The sequence below is a fragment of the Struthio camelus genome, chromosome 15 (genome assembly GCF_040807025.1).
Source record: "Struthio camelus isolate bStrCam1 chromosome 15, bStrCam1.hap1, whole genome shotgun sequence".
In the NCBI taxonomy this organism is placed as follows: Eukaryota; Metazoa; Chordata; class Aves; order Struthioniformes; family Struthionidae; genus Struthio; species Struthio camelus.
This window is the reverse complement of record NC_090956.1, coordinates 14,758,261-14,775,966: the sequence shown is the minus strand read 5'-3', so window position 1 is coordinate 14,775,966 and position 17,706 is coordinate 14,758,261. Positions and strand designations below refer to the sequence as shown.

The window sequence follows — 17,706 nt, the reverse complement described above, 5'->3', positions numbered from 1 at the left end:
CTTTCTGATGGGAATTAAAGTAGCTTGTGTCTAAAGAACTTTGGCACGTGCAGTTGGAAAGCCGTTTTTTTTGTTTTCCCCTGTGCCAGGGTGTGTTACATTGCGTAGTTACTGATTCTGAAATGGTCAGTTCAGGCGTGTCCTCACACACATTCGACCTCAGGCTTTGTAGGATGGACGTCTATTCACCAGAAGAAATCCACAGACTTCTAGTGGGTTCTGTTGCAGTAAATTTCCCTGTGTTTGCAAGGTTTTCTCCCCTTTCAAAGGAGAAAACCATGCCCATAATCTTAGTGTAATTTTATTGAATGTGCTAGGGTGGGAAACGCTCTGCTGACCAGCTACAGATTGGAAAAGCTGCCATGTGTTAGGTTTACTGCAAAACTAAGCAAGCCTAGTCTGCTTTTGTTTTCTCTTGTGCCCTTCATGGTCACCCTCTTTGTCCAAATAAAATTCTTATCTATCTCTCTCTTCAAATCATTTGCTCAGATTTTTATAATTAACTTGTAGTCAACGTTTGATAGTCTTCCTCTATGTTTTCTTCCAACTATAGTGAAAGATTGCTTAATATATTCTTAAAGGGAAGCTAGTGATTACATCATTTGCAGTTATCATAGGTGATTAATGTGAAGGTAACAAAGTCGTCATCTGTGCTTTAGAAAAACATAATTATGCATGTAAACCAATTAGCTTAAGCAATGTTACACATTTGTAATGGGAGCCAGTGTTGGACTACAAGCCTCTGTACCTCTGCCATATTCTCCACAACATTGCAACGGCAGATATATCCAGCTGTTAACGCCCTTTATTAGTGGACGCAAGACCAAAATTTATAAGCTGTGCCGGCAGCATGTTTCTGTCTCTTAAAACAGTCGTCTGGTTCTTGGCATCAAATGGCTGGTGAGGAAGACGCAGCCCTAAGGCCTTGCATCCCTTCCCTGTAGCAGCCCCCAAGGCTGGTCTCTAGTATCAGGAGCAAGCACTGGAAGAAGTATCTGTTTATCTACTCTTTTATTTTATGGGGTGCCTTTTTCTACAAGACTCCTCTGTTAGTGCATCTTTGACTAGTTGAAATCCAATCACTGTTCACAGTACTTAAAAGTTGATTTGACGTTCCAGTTTAACGCTTATTCCTTTTCTGACAATGGCAAGCACTTGAAATGACTGTTCTTTTCCTCCCCATAAAAGTTTGGGGATCTCAGGGCCTGCTTCTTAGTCTTGTGGCAACTGAGTTTTTTGAAAGAGGAATAGAATATGGTGCAGAATATCCTGGCATGCCTTGCCCTCTACTTCTTGATACTAATGTCTTCTGTTCTTGTTTCTTGCAGGCATGTGTGATGTTTAGTATTTTGACATTTTGCCTCTCCCCCTAAAAGCTGCTATTTCTGGATACTGAGTTTTGCTTGAATGCTGTAGCTTTGTATGTTGTTTGAAATACTTTGTTTTTCCCTATCAATTTGTAGCAGATGCTTTCTTGGGTGTGAACCAGTGATTAAAGGAGGTTGTAGGGTTCTTATGTGGAAATTTCTGATCGTTTGCAGTGAAATCCAGCAGTTGATAATATAGGTAAACCTTCTATTGCTTTCAATAGAATCAAAACATCCTTTCCGCTAACCTTGTGCTTTTGCTTGGCTTCGTGGACCAATCTTGCCAGCTCCTAATCCCCTTTTTGCCTCGCGTCATCCTTTTATATTTACTTTTCAGAATACGTGGTATTGACACATAAATATATACGCAAAAGTGGAAAAACTTGCTTTTGAATGAGCATCCTGCTAGAGCCTACTATTTTCGAACAGCAGAACGTTGTGTAACGAGTCTTCCTTGGGGAACTGCATACCAATGCAGATTGTATAGTTTTTGTGGCTGGCTAGCTGTGTCCTTTTCCAATGACATACTATTCAAATACACCTCATTACCAACGTGCTCTTGATTAAAACAAACTGAAGTCAATGGATTTCTTGTTACGCTCCACAGTTTTGCGAAATGCATGTTCCTAATACATCTTAAATAATTGTTTAGCAGTTACAGTTACCTTAAATCACTGAAATAAGAACGATTAGGACTTCTGAGTTCTTTACTTTGCAGCAGAACTTCACAACTTCATTGTTATCTCCCTGTGCGTACAGCCAGTGAGGTTGGATAAATATGGATAGAGAAAACCTGCACTATAAACTAAGGGGCTGAAAGCAACCAGAGATAACAGCAGGAACATATGCTCCACCTAAGAAGATACAGTTCAGTGTTGACCCATTTGATACAAGGATTAAAACAAAACAAAATGTAAAATAAGTCTCTAGTACTGAATTAGTCTTTAAGGTCTACAGAGTGTGAGTTTCCAAGCAATTGCACGCTGCCTGACATGACAGGGGCGCGGTGCTGATTGGAGTCTCTCAGGGATGTTGGCATATAATTAGCACCAGTGTAGTACTTCACAATAAGAAGTACTTTTCATCCAAGATCATTTTGCTTAACAAGTTTAGCCTTGCATCACGTAAGGTCGCCATCAGTAGAGGCATAGGAATTTCTCCATCATAACACGGTCTCCTGAGAGTGCACCCTTAGGAGCTATGATCGTAATTATTGAGCTTATTAGCGTAGTAATAAGTCGCTAGTTTGGTGCATTTCCATTGGATCCAGTGTTTTCTATGTGGTAAGTATAAATACCTCCAGCTCTTCTCAGTCTTTCCTCCTTTACTTTGTGATATGTCACTGAGCTAACCATCTGTCTGAATAGGATTATTGCTTCTTTTGTGATAGATTAACTAGTCAACAAGTTCATTTTAAAATCAACAGTTTATTTTACTTTTTGGCAACCAGTATAGACCAATTTGAACAAGTCATTTATAGTCAGGCATATATGGCATGGGATACCTGATATGTTGTAAAAAATAGTCTGGATATGTAATTAATAACAGATTTTAAAATTAGGAAGTAGGGTAAGGGATCAGCTTCAGTCTTTGTGGATCAAATCAACAGCTTATTACTTGGAGATTGTATGGTATCTGTCTTATAAATGAGTACAGTCTGGGCTCCTTCCCTGAGCGCTGCTAGTAGTCCCAAGGATCTCAGACAACAGGCTCAGGAGAAGGGAGTCGAAAGAGCTGCGTCGGATTCCCTTCGTTATTTGTGTTATAGTATTTTCATTAGCAGTTTGTCTGCAGAGTGATCAATTGTCCCCTTAGCCCAGGAGAGAGCAATGTAGTAACTTTAAACCATGTATTCCTACAGTGGATTTAAATTGGCTGTATGGATGTTAGCATCGCATCTGTTAGTGTGTAAATTATATGTTAGGATAACATTACAATGGAGAGAGACTGCAGAGTGTGTTTAGTCTACCTGAATGACTCTGTGTCCCTCATCCTTCTGGTATTTGAGCAAGCTGGTCATCACAGTCGTGCTAATCATCTGTAGTGCTGCTATTATTCCACCAAGAGAAAGTGAAAGAACAAAGTGTATTGCTGTAACTGCACAGAATGGCCAAGGTTGGAAGGGACCTCTGGAGATCACCTAGTCCAACCCCACTGCTCAAGCAGGGTCATCTGGAGCACATTGCACAGGATCGCGTCCAGGCGGGTTTTGAATATCTCTGGGGAAGGAGACCCCACTACCTCTCCGGGCAACCTGTTCCAGTGCTCTGTCACCCTCACAGGAAAGAAGTTCAGATGGAACTTCCTGTGTTCCAGTTTGTGCCCGTTGCCTCTTCTCCTGTCGCCGGGCACCACGGAGAAGAGTCTGGCCCCATCCTCTTGACACCCTTCCTTCAGATACTTGCATACATTGATGAGATCGCCTCTCAGTCTTCTCTTCTCCAGGCTGAACAGGCCCAGCTCTCTCTCTGTCTTCGTATGAGAGATGCTCCAGTCCCCTAATCATCTTCGTAACCCTGCAGTTTGCGAGACCAGTCCTGGAGTCTCTGAATTGCCAGGGAACCTAGCTTCTTCCCTTAAGCATCATGTCTAATGTCTTTATGGTTTGCTTGTAATGTCTTGCTTCTCTCTCTCTCTCTCTTGCTTCTAATATCTTCCTTCTCTGTGTCCGTCTTAAACCCTTACGCTACCACCATGTATCTGGTAAGTCACAGCAGCACAAGTCTCGGACTCGCTCCCGTTATTCTAGAATCAAGCTGCGTTGTTTTCTTCCCCAATTACATCATGTGTGTGCGGGTGCTTCAGGACAGAGCGGCTGCTCACAGCTCCTCAGAGATGCTAAAACATAGCATAGCACAGCTAGAGTATATAGAAAATGTAGCATAATCCAGCCGTCGCAGCCGGGATCGTGCCTCTGTCCTGCTAGAGCAGCCAGCATGGTGCTGTGTTTGCCCATCCTGCCTTGCTCCGGGGGGGCTCGGCGTAGCTCCTCCTTTGGTTGAGAGTGCACCCTAGCTTGAGTCGTTCTAACGTCCTCATTGCTGAGCTAGGTAAGTCACCATCGCGCTTGTAATAATTACAGATATCCTCTGTGATTTTTCACTCATTGGTTACCACAGCAACCATGTAATAGCTCGGCCGAAATGCTGTCACACTGATTTAAAACTGAACGGGCTCAGCCTTTTCCTGCACGTTGGTGCATCTTTCCCCTTGCCTCTCTCCCCACCCCCTTGCAGGCACCATGGCAACGCGGCGGTGCACTCGAGGGTGCTCCGCTTTCCAGCGCAGCCAACAGGACGCTAAACTCTTGATTTAAAAGGAAATGTTACTGTTGCTGCAGAATTTCTGCCATTCAGTGAATATTAGCTGCTTTTTTGGTTGACGTCTCCAGTAGTGCTCCATGGGAGGTGACGTTATGATGCATGCTGGTTTTTGTCCTCCCTGTATCTGTGCAGAATATGAAGGAAACAAACAGAACGCTGATTATTTTGTGATGCTTGTTGCCCAGGTGTTCCCGCTGTGATATTTGCAAAAGGTAGAGTGAAGGATTTTAAAGACAAAACCTGTCTATTCCATTTCCACCGGTCTTGAGAATTAAGGAGCCGTTTAACTCTCTAATACGTTCTGGCTCTGTATCTCAGTAGTTTATTTTTAGAAACCTGTCGAGAAGGCATTCAGATGAACTCAAACGAGTATGAGTCAATGGGCTACATCTATGTGGTAAGCAGCAGAGAAGTATTAACTGGTTTGAAGTGAGCTGGGTATGCTCCTCCTTTGGATTTGAATGAGTGCAGGATAGTTTGCTGGAGCTGGTTTCGTTTAACTGGGCGGCATTCTTCCCTCCCTCCCTCCCTGCCTCCCTCCCCCAGTTAAACTGCAGGATTACTGCTAGGATTTTCCTCTGAATGATCCATGTTCTTGCTGCTCGCGATCACAAGCAGTTGCTGAAGGGAGCTGACAGCAGTGATATTTCTCAAGAATGCAGTCAACAGCGGCCCACTTTAAAGTGAGTGAAAGAGTGGTATTTTGAACTGGCAAGCTGAGTACCAGGAATTTTCATCCAAGTAACGTAAGTGTCTTTGACTTCTGTGTGTGTATTTTAGGGGCTGACGCATCTGTTGTGATGAATCGTTAAGGGGTGTTTTCTAATGCGCTCTATATGAGGACAAACACAGAGTCTAGTTCCTGAGAGGAATATTTTTGTTGTCTGTTCAAGATGAATGTGGGTCTCTAGGTATATGTAGGCATATCTATATAGCATACAAATGTTTAAAAATGTCCCTGTCATGAATACGTGTGTGTAACTGCTTGTTTGCTGGACCCTTTGTAAAAGAAATCCCCCCTCACGGGTTTGCGTTTCTGTGTCTTCAGATGAAAAGCAGGTCACCTTGAGAAGCCAGAGCACTCTCTCAAATTCAACAAAACAAGGCAAACATCTTGGTTTGGTACAGCCTAACTCAAAGTGAGCTATTTTATGTTTTCAGGAAACAAAAGAAAAAATTATGCTTTTAAAATACATTTTACTTGATGCTGTTTATCTAGTTATTTTCATGACCTCTTAGGAGGCTATAGTGGGATGCTGCAGGAGTGAAATCTTAGAAGGAATAAAACTGAATTTCCTTGGAGGAAGCTTCACTTAAAGGTATTTTGTAATACTTTCATTCTTACAAAACTACAGAATGTTTGTGGAGCAACTAATCCAAAAAGCACATCTGTCTTGTGATTTCTGTTGTTTAACTCTTTGAAAACTGGACTGTCTGTTTTGATGTGGGAAATGTCAGGACATTAACAGTCAGGTTTTGGATGTTTTGTTGCCGTCTTCATGTAGAAGAAAATGAATTCAAAACATGCAGGCTTAGAGAGAGATTCTGCGGCGTAACTCAGTAGCAAAGGTGGTATACTGAAATATCATCCAAATGTATTTTTACTATGTTAAAGGATGAAAAGCTATTTAAAAAAAAAACTCATATAGCAGATTAACTTAGTTGTGCTTATTTTTTTTTACAAACACATTTATGCACAGATTATTAACATACAGTTTATGCCAGTAAGATAGTTACGGCTCTGGAACTTGTATAATTTCTAGCAGATGCTTTCTAGACCCCATTTTTCTTAGCAGTTCCAGTGCTTCTTAAATGAAAGATGAGTTTCTGAAAAGTTTAGTGGTGTCATCTGAATCCTAATGTGCCATAACTGCATCATTGCCATCTATTTATACTCACTGGAGTATGGACCAGGAGTCAGTTGTTTGGAAGGATGGAAAACGGAGAGAGAGAGAAGGGAGGTGGGGGGGTGGAGGGGGGAATGCATCCGTATCCAACCACCAAACTCCTTTACAAGTCATCTAAAGAGGAGGACCTGAAAACACCATTGTAAAGACACCTCCAACTACAGGTGATTTTTTTCTTTTAAACTTGGCAGAAGGTACAAAGCAAAGGGGAAGATGTCATCCTGTCTGTTCTAGCTTTGCTGCTGATTCAGCTTTGACCTAATCGTGTGTATGGTTAGTCAGGTAGGTATTGCTACGTCATGGTGGTTAATGTACAGTACTTCCAAAACAGGAAGAGCTATATAAACATAGGTATTTGTCTTGTGCATTGTATCTTGCTGTGGGCTTTTGCTACTGTTTTTAAAACTGAGACTGATTTGAGTGCCGGTTGAATGTAGAATGAGAGAAGGTGGCTTTGCAAAAAGCCAGTTTATTAGGGAAGACTTATACTATCATGTGCAATGTTCACTGTTCTGTCAAAATGTGAAAGACAAAAACCAGTCTCCCCGTTTCTCTTCTTTTGAACAGTAGTGGGAGTGTTTGATCCTATTGGTGTCAATAAATAAATAAGCAACCATGAATAACAGAAACTTGAGCTTTACCTGTAGCTATGACAACTGTGTCCTTGACAACTTCAGTACAATTATGGAGATTCCAATTACATCCTGTTCCAGAAAGCTTGTAAGGTTATTAGATGAATAAATGGGCAAAAACAACTGTCAACTTGTGAAATGTTTTCTTCTTCTAAAAATCCATTTTAGCGGTGGATACGTGTTTCCATTTGCAGATAGCCATCACTTGCTACGTTCTCCGTGTTGCTTGGTGATAAATGCTTTGAGCAGTACCCTCCAAGGACCAACCTGACATTCACTGGTAATAGTCACTTTTTGCTCTGTTGTTTTTGGGGTTTTTTTTTTGTTTGTTCGATTGGTTTTTTTGATGATTGTGGAATTGTGTCAAATAAGCATTGAGTTTCTAAATGTTCGAGGAGTCTCAAGGAGTTTTTCCCATGTGTGGGTTATCTTGTAGGAATCCAGCAGGCCTCTTCTGCAGAGAATGGCTCGGTTATTGTAGCAGTCGTGATATGTAGACTTGACGTGGTGGGCTGCTTGCAATGCCCTTTGCTTTTGAAGTACAAGGCTGTGACCTTTGGTTGGCCAAGTTGGGTGAGGAGCAGCATGTTTCCCTTTTCTGAGTTGTCTCATGAGGTTGGTGCTAGATACTATGCCTCCAGAAGCAGAGGGGTTCAGCTGTGTTTTATCCTGGACATATATAAGCACTGGATGGAAATTCTAATGCTGGGCTTATGTGAACTAGATGGAAATTTTCGTGCAATTACGACTTGACAGGGCTTTCCTGCTCCCGCTGTGATTTCAGATAGCCTTATCTCTAGTTATCGCTAGATATTCTTGGTAATATTCTGAAAAACATTTCCTGAACATGCTGTCGTAAACTAATCCAAAATTTTTCAGTGAAATGTGGTAGTAAAACATGCCTTTAAAAAAGCCTGTTGAAGTAAAAAAAAAAAAAAAAAAAAAAAAACAACCTCTTGTATTTCATTGTGTGTACTCAGGCTTTGATAACTACATAGGCTTTATTGAACTCTTAACTCTTCTTCTGGGATCAAGTGAACAGCAGTTGAATACATCAACGTACTGGTAGGTTTTTGTTTTCTTTTTTCCTTTAGTTACTTTAAGTGGCTAAAGCAGTAAGTGGAGATTTCCAGTGTCACCCCAAACTCTGTTAATACACCGATACTTGTTTAAGTCATTCAACTTTTCCCTGCTTTGAGATAGAGGAAAAGGATATTCCCTGCCTTTCCAAAGGCAGGAGGGATGGTACTTAGTAATTGCGGTGCATTTTTCAAACAGCAGGTGTTACATACACTGAATCTTTTTACGTAGATTTTGGGATGCCATTAGGTTGGCCCATTCTTCCTCAGATGCAGACTAAGAAAGGACATGATTGTGTTTAAAATATGGTAAACTAGACTCTCACTTTTTTTTTTTTTGGGGGGGGGGGAGGGTCTTGAAATTGTAGGGTTGTTCCAGCCTCTGGGATGTCCTTGAGCTATTTTTTTCATTTGAGCAAAATGCTTAAGCTGCATCATGTAAGTTATGAAAGAGGCTTGTTCATAAACAGTACAAACCAGGAGAGTTATCCCCCTTTAATAAGTAGGCTTGGATTTTTTTTAATTATTTTTATTTTTTTTTAAGACAAGGCCCTTCAACTCTCCCTTTGTGAGCAACAGCTACAGAACAGTATCTGCCAGAAGATGGTGAAAATAATAGAAAATGGGTAATAAGGGGTTTTCAGGAGTTTATGGGGTGCAGAATGTAAATTAAGCTAGTTAATTTTTTCATTCTAGCTTGTCGCACTGTCACCGAGTAAGAGATGTTAGGGCTTTGACAATGTGAATGAGGCTGGAAAACATGGACCTCTTCTGTTCAGAAGCTGCAGTCCTATCTGCTCCATTTTTGTCAGCCTTTCAACCTTTTCCCTACCTTTTTCTCTGAAAGAGCTACTTGTCTCACTTCTGCATTACCTTATAGCATATGACTGCATCTGAGATAGTCACTACTCATGTGACTTAATCTGTGACTCCCTTTTATTAGTTCCTTTATTCTGGTCCAGCTTGCCTCTCGTGTGTTCCCTAATATATTCTAGTTTGATCCCCTTTCAGAAAAGGGACTGTTTGAAGAGACCTGACCCACAATTGTGGGAGCATTGTGGCGGTTAGAAAAGGAGGAACAAGAGCTACCAGGAGATAAACAGAACACACGAGATTGGACCACTAACGCTTTGTCGAGTGGTCTGCCTTTGTAACGGTGATTTTTGCCTTAACGTATGAATTCAATTGGACTTACTATCTTAGGAAATTCATTTTTAATCCAAAAGAAAATTGGCTTTGCAGTGTAGGTCCAGTTACAGCACAGCTACCTGAACATTGCCGTGCTTGTCAGCACTGCTCTTCGTTTCAGTAGCAGGAACCGGAGCTGACTTGGTCTCTCAATCTGCAGTTTCCTCCACTGTTTTTAAAAAAAAAAAAAAAAAGAAGGGATGTGGAAGACGCACTGTCAAGGTATGACAATCTGTGAACTGAAGAGCTTTCTCACCTTTATGAGAAACGTCCTCCTTACAGCCCTCTCAAACAGCTTGCCCCAGGAGGCGGGCGGCTGGGCAGGCTGGGGTACGGAGGTGGCTGCTTCGGCCGCAAGGAGCAGGCTGGCGGCTGGCGAGGCAGGGTGCCCCGTGACAGACCTTCAGGCCCTCGGGCTGCTGCCCTGGCGCCTTTCGCCAGCCCCACAGCACTACGTGAAGCAAATAAGCTGCTTGCTGTGCTCCCATCGTGATGAATCCAAGCGAACGGGACTAACAGAGAGCTTGATGTCTTACGTTTCGCGACAGTTAACTTGCAGCACGATGATGCCGTTACTGCTATGCATCCTAGCAAATCCAAGCAAGTGAAAACAGCAAAGGAGGAATTCATTTGCCTTTACGTCCCCTCCCCCTCGCCCCAAATACATACTGTGAAGATTTGTGGAGTAATTGCAGTGTACAGCTTGTGCCGCTCTTTCTAAACCACTTAATTGTTCCTGGTTAAATGGGTCTGGAGCAGCTGAGAGACAGATGAACGTGCCCCCGTGAATTTAAAACGGGCTTCTGTGTCTGTGGCATAAGCAGGAAGAATGAGATAGAAATCTGCAGTGCTGACTTCTCGTCCCTGTCTTGTAACGTGCATGTTCCGCCTCTTAGCTTTGCCTGTATCCCGAGGACGTTTTCGGAGGCAGGCTCTTGCAAGCTCCAGCCTGAAACGCAGGCATCCTGCTGCTTTAGCAGGATGCCAGCAAGCAAGAGGATTCTCTGCTAGCAAGCAACAACGGATTATACAAACTAACTAGTTTGTGAATTTTAGCGCTCATGTGAAGCGCCTGGATCAAGCCCTTCTGAATGTTGGGGTCCCTCAGTAATTATTTGATTTTTTCCAGGGGTTCCCCCTTCAGGCACATCTTCTTGTTAGCTCACAGAAACAGTGCCTCATTATATGTTGCAAAGCTGCTATTACAGAACGACTGCGCTCACTCCTAGTCGCTAATATTGCCTGTCAGAAATAATCACTCAGAACGTAATTTGAAGAGCTACTGGCTTTTAAAATCTGATTTTACATTCTTTGTGCATTAAAAAAATCCACATATCTTCATATTTCACGTGCTCTGTAAATTATTCTGAACTTCCTTCTTGGAAAAATTTTTCCATACCAAAGGAATGGCAAATACAGTTTAAGTCAAAGTAGCGCTGCATGTGTGCACCCACCACAAACGGAGTATCCGCAAAATTAATGTATTCAGCTATTCAGAATAGCTGTTTTGTGCAGTCGTCTGTAGCGATGGCCGTATGTGGCTCAGGCAATTGCCATTAGAGGAAAGATATTTAGAGGAGGCTTTGGGGAATCTTTTTTTCTGCAGAAATCACTTCTTTGAGGCCCAAGGTGGCTAGCGTTTAATCCCGAATCAAAGAATTGTCTTTCAACGCACGTTTTACGGTCTGATATTTCACATTGGTAGAGATATTTTGCCTAACAAATCTGAAGCCGTAAGCAGTTGCCGCTAAGTAGCGGTGGTGACGGAGCGTGTCGTCGTTTTCTGCGGTTTTGACATGGGCACTGGAACTGATTTCTGTCGGTTCCCAATCTCTTCGGCGGCTGATGGCAACAAGAAGGCCAGTGGGAATTAGTTAAGAAATGGATAAGGAAGTCAAAATTCAACTGGTTTATTACGATAATGAAATAACAAATATACCCTCATTCTAGCTAATCTTCTGTGAGAAGTTCTGTGCGTAATGGAGACAGAAATGAAGTTGATTTTAGTTATACTCCAATGTGATACTACGTGATTTATTCTGACTGCAGGCTAGAAACTTTTTATATAACAAATATGAAGGAAAATTAGGGCTAAGCTATTTTATTGTTAAACCCCCAATAATTTATTTTCGAGGCGTATTTAAGAAAGCCAGTACCATGTCAAAATATAATTTTGAGCCTAATATAAATAATATTATATTTTAACTATTAAAGGACTTTAGATAAACATTAAAAATAAGCAAGAGATAAAATAACATTCTGAGAGCGAAAACATAGGAGCTGATTCACCTAGGAAAGGAATAGTAAGTACTGCTGAAAGACGCGTGGGTAATAATGGGTATGACCATGCAGCGTGACTTGAAAATGTTTAATTTGAATGTGAAGAGGCATCTCATCATTGTGGGGAAGGTAGATTCGCCAATTTACAGCAAAATATCCGAGGGAAATGACTGTAAAGGGGGCTGGAGTGATAAAAGTGAATCATGAGGGGATAAGTTTTAACCTTTTGTCAAGTTAACTTTTAACAGGTTCCTAGAAACTTTTCAAAAGTAGTATCTTGCAGAGCAAACTTAAGGAGGGAATTGCAGTCCAGATAAATAGTTCTGAGCAGAGGACATCAAGGTGGTTAACCGTTGTGAGAGGTGCTGGGTTGGGTCACTGTTTAACAGCTTCTTACCGCACTGGTGGTCTCACTGACTCAGGCTCACGTTTGTTTTTGCTAGAGAACGATCATGAGATAAGCAAGGTATGGTTTTGGGGTGTTTCTTCACACACCAATTATGCAGTGGTTAACACAATTCAAGAGAGGGGCTGAGAGTGAAAATATTAGTGACTGAATTCACTGAATGTTGTTTTATAAGTGAAGCTACTGTTTTCTACAAACAGTAACTCTAGTTCCCTCTGTGCTTCTGACCCAAAACGTACAAAGCTAACATAACTTTCTCTAGAGTGTGCACAAATGTTGCGCACGTGTTTGTTTACCTTGGCAGATTTCAAAATACATTGAATTTTAAACTGAACTCTGAGCAAACCAAGTGGTAGGCTGAATGTCTGGGAAGGCACAGGGAGTTTTCTTGGTACCTGAGTAATGCAGTTGGAGAATTAATAGGTGTCCCCTGGCGAGCAGTTTTTTGTTTTATTTTGCCAATTCTGAAAAAACTCAAGCGTGAAGGAAAGTAACTGCTATCTTGGCTAAAGGTAATACAGAAATTAAACATCTAAACTATTAATGCTGGATAACAAATTTTTTTCTATCGTGGCAGCAATAGATCAACTGCTTTTAGCATCTAGTCACCGACATCTGTTTGCAAATGTTATTAGTGGAGTAAGAATGATGTAAGCAGTAAAGGATCTTTTTCTGGTGGAAGAGCAGCTATGTTCTCAGAGCATATTTATGATATAGAGTTGTTTGCCAGAAGGTTTATGGGTAATAGTGATGTTTCATTTGAACTGCAAGCCTCGGTCTGTTACTACTGAATAGCCTATACCCGCTGGGGGAAGGAAAATCAAATGAGGAGGAAAACGCCAGCTTAGTCTATGCATAGACAAACAGAGCCTCCGGTGTCCGAAGTAGAATGCAGGGTACCAGATTTTTAAAGTATAAGAATTGAATGTAACCTGTATCCTTCAATGACCTGTTTTATCTATGCATGACTTCCAGCCAGGCTTTTTTGCAGGTGATCCAGAGCAAAAAGAGTGGTATTATCATTCATGGTCCTGAACTTTACAAGGTCATTTAGATTTAATTGGCTGACATAGAATCATAACATCACAGAATAGTTGGCTCAAACAGAGCAGGTTGCCCAGGACTCTGTCCAGTCAGGTTTGGAATATATCCAAGGATGGAGATTCTGCAACCTCTCTAGGCAACTTCTGCCAGTGTTCAATCACCCTCGCACTAAAAAAGCTTTCTGTTATGTTTAAACAGAACTTCTTGTATTTTCAGTTTGTGCCCATTGCCTCTTGTCCTGTCATTGGATACCACTGAGAAGAGTCTGGTTCATTTGTCTTTACTTCTCCCACCAGGTATTTATTTGAGTCTCCTTCTTTGGAGCTATTCAAAAGCTGTCTGGACACAATCCTGGGCAACATGCTCTAGGTGACCCTGCTTGAGCAGGGTGGGTTGGACTGGATGGTCTCCAGAGGTCCCTTCCAACCTCAACCGTTCTGGGATTCTCTGATTTATACATACTAATTAGATCCCCCGCCTCAAGCCATCTCTTCTTCAAGCTGAACAATCCCAACACTTTCAGTCTCTATGAATAGAGTTGTGGATTACTGGGTAGAAAATACTAAGTTTTTTCAGAGGCTCTGTTTCCTCTTATTTCCTAATGTTTGCCCCGCAGTCCTTTTAGCTTGAATGAGATTTTTCTCGTAAACTATTTGAATCTAAAGGATACATCGCCTTCAGAGACTGTCTGGAAACAATTTTAAACATGTTCATTACAGTTGCTCCAACACACAGAGAGCAGAGAAGAAAATCAAGGGGAAATGGAAAACGGTCTTTACCCCTTGACCTCACTAAGGCTGGGAGATGCAGATTTAGCCTAGAAGTCATTCACCTCGACAGGACTTAGCTGCACACTCGAATCTCAATCCTGAGACTCCTTTGAACATCAGCAGTAATCCATCAGACCATCCTTTCACTTTCTTTGAATTTGAATTAGTGAAAAGGGAAACTGGAATCAATGGCGTATTAATAGTGGCTGCAGCCATAGGCATATAAATGTTTTATTTTCTTGTTTGTTTGTTTGTTTTTCAGAACATCGACTGGAAAGAAATCTCCCAAGATTCAATATTTCTGAGTAAAGAAAAGACAAAATGGCATCAATGTTGCTTAGTCGGCAGCTGACCTGTTGTCTGCAGCAAAACTCCAGGCTACTTGCAGTTGGTAAGTGTTCCCTTTGTGATAGTGGAGAAGACTCCAGTGTGATTATTGCTGAGTTTTGTCTGGTATCACTGAGTCTTTCGAATTTTGAAGGCTACTGTGTTCTACATCTTGGGTAATGAGGCATTTGTAGTCCAGAACTGGCCCACAAGGGCACATGTTTTTCTTTTTCCCTTTAACTCTGCAAACCGTGGGAGAAATCCTCATTTAGGAGCTGATTTATGCTGTAAATGTGCTAAATGAAACAAAGCTCCTCAACCCTTGGAACTCTGCTTTTACATGGCTATTTTCTGATGCTGCATGGTGCTGAGATGAAGAAAACATCCATCAAAATCAACATTGTTATTCTTTGCGCTGTATAGCATGACTCTGTCCATCTCCATGTGGAAGTCTTGAGAAGTTTTATATAATGAAGAGGTGGCCTTTATTGCGAGCGTGCGTTTCTGCCTGCAGATCTCTCTAGTTCGAAAACAAACAAACACACACACGCAGAATGCCAAGCTACCTTCTCCTAAGTGTATAATGACAAGTTTTTCCTCAGGCCTGGCTTGTAATTTTGCATGTGTGTGTGTATATTAAGCCTGCAGTCTCTGTAAAACAGATACTAAAATTTTTTTCTTCATGCTCTAAAAGTGTAAATATATGACTCTTCTTTTTTTCCTCTTTCTTTTTTCCCAAAGCAATGTAAAGCTTAAGATCTAGCATCCATTTTATGTGGTGTTTTACTGAATACAGTATGGCTAAATGACTTTTTCTGTGACCTGGTAAATGGTAATGTGTTTTCTTTCCCCCAGTCTTCCTTCTGTTGTGCCACTGTGCTCCTCCGGGCACTGCCAGACAAACAAAGAACACTTTTATTGGCTCAGAAACTTAAATATCATTGATTTCCTTGTACTTTGGGGAGCAGGTGACCTTTTAGGCTGAAGTACACAAAATCTAGTCTTGTAACTTTGGAAAAGTATTAACTCAATGTTTCGATGCAGGATGCAGTTCTATTTCTGGTAGTGACGCACTGATTGCCTGAGCTGTGCAAGTGCAGCGATCAGTTGGTCAATAGTGGACAATGGAAAGTGCTTGCAGCAACCAGGCCGTTTATTAGTTGTCACTCCTTTGAACTAATTTGTCATCTCACTATCACTTGTATGTTCCCTGTCCCTCCCAGAGTCTTGCACGCATCTATGCTGCTTCCCAACCAGAAAGACAAATACACTAAAGTTGTGAAGGATGCTTGAGATGGCGGGAGTGGAAGGTGAATACACTAACCCCTTACAATGAAGGGATGTAGATCTTCAATAAGAAATGAAGACAAGTTGAGGCTCCATTACTCCATCCTTGCATTCAGGAATTTGGAAGTGGGAAACCCTGCTAAAATATTGAAGAAGAGAATAAAGGGCCTTGGTTACAGGTTATATAACAGACCTGTGGCCCTCTGGGCTGACTGCTTTGTGTGTGTGTGTCTGCAGAGATTAGAAGGAACTATTTCCTTGCAGATTTTCAGCCTGCAAAAGTTCTCATCTGACCAAATAGGCAGCAGACTTTTTGACAGACTTTTGTAGCAAAAATTTCAGCTTCAGTTATTTTGCTGATGAGTCCTAGCCAAGGTTGCAGTGTCACCAGTCTCTGCTCGTTTTTAGGGAAACGCTGAGAGGAACATCCTGGAATTTTCTGCCTGAGAATGCAAGCCACTAAGATAATTTTTGAGCACTCAAACTCAGAGCTTTACAAACTGAAAAATAGACTCATACCTTACTCCCATAAAACTCCGGCAGTACCAATTGGTTAGCTGATGTTCAGATATTGAAATGATAGGATTTGCTAAGGAGAGATGGGGGTGGAAAGAATAGATTGCTGCTTGAGAGAAGTCTCTGGCTGTGGGCTCTCATGCTTCAGTTGGGTGTGTGCATTAAGCACAACGATTCTGTGCAGCTTGAATCGATAATAAATTTATTCACAGAAATAGATTCTTCATCCTTATTTCTGATTTTCAAAGCAAGTGTTTGGGAGTTGGCATTGTGCTTGTCCTGGGCATAAAATAAACTGATTTGTGACAGCGTTGCATGTGAAAAGGAAGGATGTTGACAAGTTCACATTCACTGCAGCAGATAGCTAGACCTACACTCTCTATTGTAAAACGTGGGAACAAATGTAACAAAACTTGATATTAATCAAAATATTTCTAGGAACTTTTTCTTTTAATTGTATTTGTGGGATGGTGTGTAATTAAAATGGATTTCAAGTCCTCAGGGGACTTGGAGGGACATGTTTCATGTTTAAGGGACATGAAACAAGAGAAGCTGGAGAATCTTTTTTTACTTGACCATTGCTTGTAGTGTTTTTATTCCAAATATAGTGCTAGCCTATGACAAGCTAACTAGAAAGGGAAAACTGAAAATCTTTTGCTGGTTAAGTTGGTTAAAACGCAATAGCTAAGCAAAATCAATGGAAAATACAGGTTTAATCTTGCCAAAAAATGTGGAGTCTAGTAAGCGTTTTGAGTCCTTAAGCCTTATCTTTCAGTAAGGCATAATCCAGTATGTGTTTATTTTTTTTTTGTATTTGATTAACTTGATAGTTTAGCCCCAAAGATATAATTAACTAGAACTTGAGTGATCACAGAAGAACAATGACAGACTGAGTAGCCAGCCTAATTGGCTTTATATCAGATATACGGAATCTTGCTTAGTGCTCTGAGTACAGTAACAACCAGGCACATCTATGAGAGCTTGATGATGATAGAGAAATAATGGCAAATCTAGGTGTTACTTTTTATCTGAATTGAGTTCTGCAAGCGGAGTTTTGTTGCTATTATCAGTACAACGTGCTGCAAATTGATCACAACTGATAGTTCTAAATCTAAATATTTATTCTGCTTTGTGCTAACTCTGGTTTTATCAGTTGTGTCACTACAATAGGAAAAGTGTTCCATTTTCATACTTGTAAGGTAGATGTAAATGCAATCTGTTGTTAGCTGGTAGGGTAGTAACGTAATTATGAGGACAAGCTGGACTCTATAGAGATCTGGGTTCAGTTTCCTGTTGATTGCCCTAAGGGCTTGAACTCATCTTTTGAATCTTGAACTAGAAGGAATGCCAAAAGGTCTGTCTTCTGCCCTTAGGTAGCATCAGTTCATGTTATTGCATACACATACCCTTCTAAGGTGCTGACCTGTTCTTAAAGGTCTCCAGTAGAGCAGATTCTACAGGCCGCCCCACCCTGCCCCAGGTAATCTGTTCTATTGCTAAACTGACCTTACCATTAAAGCTTATTCCTAATGCGTAACAAAAGTTTCAACAAGGGGAAAAAATCAAGTCCTTACTATTTG

At 41.2% G+C, this 17,706-nt stretch overlaps 1 protein-coding gene across 18 annotated transcripts in view; it reads left to right on the top strand.

Moving 5' to 3' along the window:
• Positions 1-17,706, top strand: part of ABAT (4-aminobutyrate aminotransferase) — a 73,426-nt gene that overhangs the window by 12,878 nt on the left and 42,842 nt on the right. For 2 of the 18 annotated variants that reach the window (XM_068908576.1, XM_068908592.1), the window contains one exon: positions 14,259-14,387. In XM_068908576.1, the coding sequence (XP_068764677.1) occupies positions 14,318-14,387 (70 nt within the window). In that variant the 5' untranslated portion in view covers positions 14,259-14,317. Of the gene's footprint in view, positions 1-4,398; positions 4,418-5,098; positions 5,437-5,738; positions 6,010-6,788; positions 6,880-7,397; positions 7,510-12,527; positions 12,695-13,442; positions 13,523-14,258; positions 14,388-17,706 lie in introns of those variants that run through there. The other 16 variants (XM_068908588.1, XM_068908578.1, XM_068908583.1 and 13 more) reach the window with 16 other exon arrangements.